The following is a 6,610-nucleotide window of genomic DNA, read 5'->3' on the forward strand; positions in this document are numbered from 1 at the left end:
AGCACCCTAATACACAGTTGTAGCCTTTAAGGCCATTGTTGATCCTTGCGAAGGCCCCTAGAGGTGTCGCTTTCCTGTTTTAACCCCTCTAACACCATTGCCCCTCCTTTTTGCCCCTTTTCCATCTTTTGAAACCTTTTTTCTACCTCTATGGCTCTTCTCCCTTGGTGGTGACCATGTTTCTCCTGCCAAGGGATCCTTGTTCCTATTGACGTTGTGATCTAATTTTAGGAATCAATTTTTTTCTTTGGTTCCGTGTGATGGATGATTCAATTACTAGGAGACTCCCATTTCTTCTATTCCCCAAGATTGTGATTTCTCCCAATTTCAGATGACCACTGTTATACTTATTAGGACCAATTATCTTCGCTGGTCTCGATCTGTTTCTCTTACTGTTGGTGCTCATGGTCTTACTAGCCATCCTCATGGGACTTCTATTAAGCCATCTTCTCCTGGTATGCGCAAGACAAGCGGAAGACTGATGAGTGCTTAGTTATGGGATATTGAACCCAAGCATTGCAAAAAGCTATCTTCTTCTTACTAATGCTGCCACAATCTGAAAAGTTGCTGAGGAGACTTATTCAAAGGTGGGAACGATGCATAGTGGTTTGAGATTTGGCAAAGTAAAGGTAGTATAGGTTAGTAAGGACTAAGTAGGTAGATAGAGGTAACCAAGTAAATAGGTATTAGTGTAGACTGTAGAATACCATCTTAGGATAAACATCTCCTCAAATAATACTCTTCAAAAGACTTGAGTGATATAGATTAGGGCTCCAATCTCCCCCTCGTGTGTTGCATTACATGTGGATAAATAATGATGACAAATTACTAATATCTCAAAGTCTGTGTTGAGGAACTACATACTTGAAAGAACTATGTTACATAATGGACATAGGTGCAAGAACTTCCAGCCATTATAGTTGAAAAGTTCTGAACCACCAGCATTAACTCAAACAAGACAGTTGCAAAAATAGTACTCATAAGTCATAACATGACAACTTTGTAGTAAGGGAAGCACCAACCAATATTAGAGGAAGAGTCGTAGTATGTTCCAGATATCCAAAAGTACCAAACTAACTCGGAGAAAATTATTGCAGAACTAATGATCATTAATATAATATTCCATCTACCAGATGAATAACACCATTGAAGTCGATTCTGGTAGATAGAGGAGCAGGGAAATAGGAGGCTGCAGTCGATTCAGGTAAGTAGGACAAAAAAAATTCCAAAGTGTTAGTTCACCCAAAACAATTAATGGCAGCAAGCAAAGTTATTAAAGCGGCAAAGCAACCAAAGCGATTAGGGCTCCATCTTGGCAATTAGGCGACTAAGCGGCGATTAGGCGACTAAGCGGCGCTTAGGCGGCAATAAAGCGACCAAAGTGGTTTAGTCAATATTTTTAATATAACTACTTTTTAATACAAATACTTTTTATAATAAACTAAAGTACTAAACAAACATTCAACAATCACATTCATAAAAATAAAAAAATAAAAAAATTCAAGAATCACAATTATGAAAAATTATCCAAAAAAATATTAAAAACATAACTTCATCTCATCAAGCATCATAAGATTCATAACAATAATTATGTAGTATGTACTATATCAATAATCAATGTGAAAAATGAAAATGAAAGTAGTAATTTACATTCTTACTTACCTCTATGATAGTGTGACGATAAATAAGTGTCTTGTACTCTTGTGCATAGATCAATAATCATAATTAATGTATCCATTTTTCCCTCTTTTTAACCAAATAGTGCCGACATGATAAATTAATAGATCTCATTATTCCGATTTCCAAGTCATTGTTTGTTTAATGATTCATTGATTATCAATGTTGAATATGGCTCATGCTTCACATTCTGTTGCCGACAAACACTTTGGGCCTTGAAGTTTATTTGCAAATTGGGCCTCGATTCCGAAATGGCTCACATATTTAAATTTATATACGGCACTGTAGAATAAATTATAATTTAAAAAAAAATTTTAAAAAAAAGGAAAAATAATATACACAAATCACAAAATGTAAAAAAAAAAGGGTTACTTTAGCATCTAGGCGGCAATATGGCACAAAAGGAGGCAAAGCGGTAGTGCCTAAGCAAATAAGCGGCAAGAAATCAGCACATTAGTTAAGCGGTCAGCGGTAACAATTTAAGCAGTTCAAAAATCGCTTTGCTGCCTAGGCGGACGCTTTGATAACCATGGCAGCAAGAGGGACACAATACAGAACCAGCAGAAAATTTTAATAAAACTGGGGCAGCAGTTTTATATCTTGCAGCAGAATCCAGTACAATATCAGCAGTATTTTTCAGAACACAAAACCTTAATGACCAAGGGACAGCAGCCGATGCAGTAGCTGGTATAGTATTTTTCAGAACCCAAAGAAAAAATGGCACATCATTAAGGGAAGCAGCAGCAGGAAAATAGTTCAATCAACGGATTTTTATTTATCAAACGATAGGGAACTGCAGTTGATTCTGATAAATAGAAAACGACATGATAAACCCAATGGTAGCACACACAAATATATGCAGAAAATTGTAGCAATGATAGGAGCAGCAGTAGATATATCAATACCTTAGCAGTGGTTGGCAGTAGTTGCAGAAAAAAAGGGAAAGGTCTTCACCAATATAAGGACAGCAGGCTGTCTAGTTTATAGACTAAACTAACTTATACGCCAAAACAAACATCCCAAAGGATCACGATGGGACTGACAGATCTCATGAAATAAGAGTTGAAACAGTGATAGGTGGCTGCAAACCAAGTAAAAAAACAGAAGAAAAATTGAGCATTCAAGAGAGAAGAAGGCAGTCCCTAGGCTGATTAAACTTGCTCTGATACCATGTTAAAACTTTAGCATTTGTAATCAGCCTAGGGACTGAAAAGAAATTCAAAAAGAAAAAGAATAGAAGAAGGGAGAGAGCTTGAATGTGTATTTTGGCTCTCCCCTGATACTTTATTTATAATGTAAAATCAAGTCTTAGTTTAGGAAAGCTTCCTAAACTAAGTTACAGCAAAAGGGAAAATTGCATATTACATAGAATCCCAAATCTACTAAAAAGGAAACTATCCTAGGGAGATTACTTGTCAACCAAGCAACAAGAAAATTAGAAAGTAACTAAAATAGAAACCTAAGCTAAAATAGAAACTCTTACTATCCAAAACTTGTGCAGCTAAGACTGCTTCTCCAAATAGAAACTTGTGCACCAAGGCTGTTGGAAATTCCCAACAACAATCACATAACATGCAATACAATCAAATATGAGTAATAGACTCGATCTGAATGTATTTTCGTAAAATTACACATTCTCGAAGTATAAAGTCACATTCACATTGAGCAATTTCAATTGATAATGAAGTAAAACTCTAAAACTAGGTTAAAATATGCATAATACAACTAAAACATGAGCACATACGTCAACATATATTAATTTGAAAAACCGTTGAACAAGTTTTGGTCATACATTTTCAAGAAGTAGTTTAGAAAGAAAAAAAGGGGTCATCTCTAACTGAAGAGAAATCTTGAATCTTGGTATTGGGAGCTTCAGTTCACTGTTTCCATGTGTTTGCTGACATTATTGTCAGAGGAATCCGTAAAATGGCATCTAGACTCTGGGAAATCCCCTCCAAGAGAGGTTTCTAGTCAAAATAAAAGAAGAATTTTGACTAGTCCTATCAAGACTTCGCTTTTTATGCATATTCTTTTCCCTACATGCATGCCCTTTTAAATGCTGAGATTTCAACATAAGGTTAGAATTTCGAAAAAACCTGGTCAAGTTTTGATTCTATCATGGGTTTTGTTTTGGTTCACTTGAAGTTCTTGAAATCCTCGAAATCTCACCAAGATTTCAGCAAGGTTTCATATCATGGGTTCATCACTAAGCATCTAATAACTACAGACTGATCTGTTCTCACCTTTATGAATCAATATAATCCTCTGTTCAAATCCCATTGAATTCCTTGCTGAGCCCATTGTGTAGCTTCCCTAAACAGAAGTTTCTGGATCATCTTAAGACTCAGAAACTCCAGATTGTGATTTCCTTCAAATAACAGTGGTGCTGAATCTTGCTTCTAATTACAGATTCCATTCAATTTTCTCGTGATTTAGGAACCCAACTGCAACAATTTCCATTTGATTTCATTCATCAGAAGCAATTTCCCATCTCTTTTTTCTTTTTCTTCTTTCTGCTTCTCTTCCTCAGGTTCCAGAATTTCAGTATATGATTTCATCTCAATCCATGGGTTGAATTGTTAATTTCACAGAAACAGAGCACCAGCTCTTCCTTTCTTTCTTTTTGCTCTTCTCCTCCTCCTTTTCTTTTCTTCCTCTTCATAAGATTTGATCATTCGTGCATGAGTGCAGGTATAATGAGGTTCTCAACATGCATACAGGATATGAAAGAAACTGGAAATTACTCTTGAGGCAAGCAAAAATGGCTATAGGAGTTATTTAGAACCTTCTAGTCAAGTGGTTGATTTGCTTTTGGGTTGGGACTTTGATTTGCTTTTGGATTGGGACTAAGGGGTTCATAGTCTTGGTATATGTGGTGAATGTTGGTCTTCCGTCAGACATTCTTTTTTCTTGTTTACTTTGGGGATTCCTTCTACTTTCATGTCTCACTTTGAGCATGTATGTGTCAGTTTGTTTATTCAATGAATTATCTGTTGCAAGTTCAATAAACGCAGCACACATACAGAGACTTGATGCATTGCTGCTCATTATCTGGTGCAGTTGTAAATCTTGAGACTTACTACTTTCTACTAGGCTTGTGCTTTTGAGATAAAATTTTATTTGCCACCATGATTTTGCTACAAAATTGAGAAACGTAGCATTCTTACTAATTGCTTGAGACCAGGATACGCTCCGTAATTGTATATTAGTAAAGAAAATCCATCCATGCAGATCGATGTGGACATTGGCTCATCGTCTGTTGCAAGGAGTGTCATTGGGTTGGTCCTTGGATACGTCACAAGCTTAGTAGTGGATCTTGCAATTTTGATCGAGGTTTGGTTCCTTCTAATTTCTGTATTTGGCAAAAGTTCTCTCATTCGTTTGTCAGTAATGTTGCTTGTGGTGCAGCATGCAAACCTAGTTGTCAATTTTTTTGTTGCTACACATGTTTGTAACCTGCATTGCTCTGTGAAGTCAACAATTAAAACCACCTGGTTTTGCAGGCTAAGGAAGAAGATGAGCTGCCTGAGTACATTCTTGGTACTATTCAGTTAAACCGTGTGAGGCTTGATTCTGCTATACCTTTTGAGGTTTGAGGTTCTCACATGACCATTGTCATTGTTCTTCTTTTCCATTCTTTGGGATTTATTTCAATGGGGGTTCTATTATGAAGCCTGTGATGAATCTCCCATGGTTTATTAGTTGGCCCAACCATGAATATTCACAACTATTTGAAAAGAAACTGCATCAAAAACATTTCTTGCACTATCATAGCATGGAAAAGATAAAACGTGATCTAGTTTGTAATCTCATTGCCTTTCATAAGAATGAGTTTCTGTTGTTCCTGGGTTGACATTGAGAGTGGGGTGAATCAGTCACAAGTTTCTCCCAAATTTTGCCCTTGCCACTGTTCTCTATTCCCCATTGAGGATTCCCAATATGATGGTACTCAATAAGCACACTGCTGCCTAGTGTTATCTCATACACAACCACTGTACCGTGGACAAACACTCACAACTGCATGCTGGTCCTCCACTAATCTCACATACAATTGTATCACATCTGCACTACAGCCACCTAGTGGCCAGGCCTATCAGACTGTAAATACGACATGGCACTTGACTTAAGAGTACACAGGACTTATTTGCTTTGGCAAGTTGCCCACACGCAAGTGAGTAATGGTCATATTGACTCATCACTAGTTTCACCCTTGATATACAAAGACAGTATCTTCACCCTTTTACCTTCAATATATCTAGGAGACTACACCACAGAAGAGCGATTTAGCGGTCCTGCACCCACCGGACAGAAAATGCATGTAAGATTGGGCTTAGAGATGATCCCTACAACAAAACCCCTTCTAGCCTAGGTACTTATTACTAGGGCTTGCATATGTATCTGGATACAAGGAAACGTAACTGAAACAAGCAACTTAAACACTCACAACACCTGCTTGAATCAACTCCTAGAACCCAGAAAGCTTAATGGCTAAGGAATCTAGGAGAAGGTTCCCTGGGAGTCAAACCTTTCTCCTCCTTCCCTCTCTTATTTTCTTCTTCTTCCTTGTTTATTTCTGTCTTCATTTTCTTGCTTGGCGTTTTCGCAAAAGCCTTGAATGCCATAACACTTTATTATCTTTTCCTTTTCCTTATCTTCTATTCTTCCTCACTTGCAAAAGCAAACAGTCTTCAATAGTAGCATGCACGCAGCCACCTTCTCTTTTCTTCTTTTCTTCCAGGGTCCCCCCCCCCTTTTTTGGTATACGCCTCTTCTATATCAACATGAATTTATAGCCAGCGTTCTCTAAAATTGCTGGGTAAGGTTGCATGGCAAAATTGCCTCGTAATTCTGCTTGTGCAGAAGCCTTCAGCACCTGGTCTCCCCCCCCCTTTTTCTTTGGCATGCCTCTCTCTCTCTCTCTCGATGGGAAGGT

At 37.5% G+C, this 6,610-nt stretch overlaps 1 protein-coding gene across 3 annotated transcripts in view; it reads left to right on the forward strand.

Moving 5' to 3' along the window:
- The window catches only part of LOC149009524 (protein ENHANCED DISEASE RESISTANCE 2-like), a 76,956-nt gene extending 70,787 nt beyond the window's left edge, over window positions 1–6,169 (forward strand). For all 3 annotated transcript variants that reach the window (XM_089161635.1, XM_089161636.1, XM_089161637.1), the window contains 2 exons: window positions 4,909–5,010; window positions 5,181–6,169. In XM_089161635.1, coding sequence (XP_089017761.1) covers window positions 4,909–5,010; window positions 5,181–5,273 — 195 coding nt within the window. In that variant the 3' untranslated portion in view covers window positions 5,274–6,169. The remainder of the gene's footprint in view (window positions 1–4,908; window positions 5,011–5,180) is intronic.
- Window positions 6,170–6,610: the final 441 nt, after the last annotated feature.

The sequence above is a fragment of the Hakea prostrata genome, chromosome 7, assembly GCF_041222555.1.
Source record: "Hakea prostrata isolate BN-2017 chromosome 7, UWA_Hpros_2, whole genome shotgun sequence".
In the NCBI taxonomy this organism is placed as follows: domain Eukaryota; kingdom Viridiplantae; phylum Streptophyta; class Magnoliopsida; order Proteales; family Proteaceae; genus Hakea; species Hakea prostrata.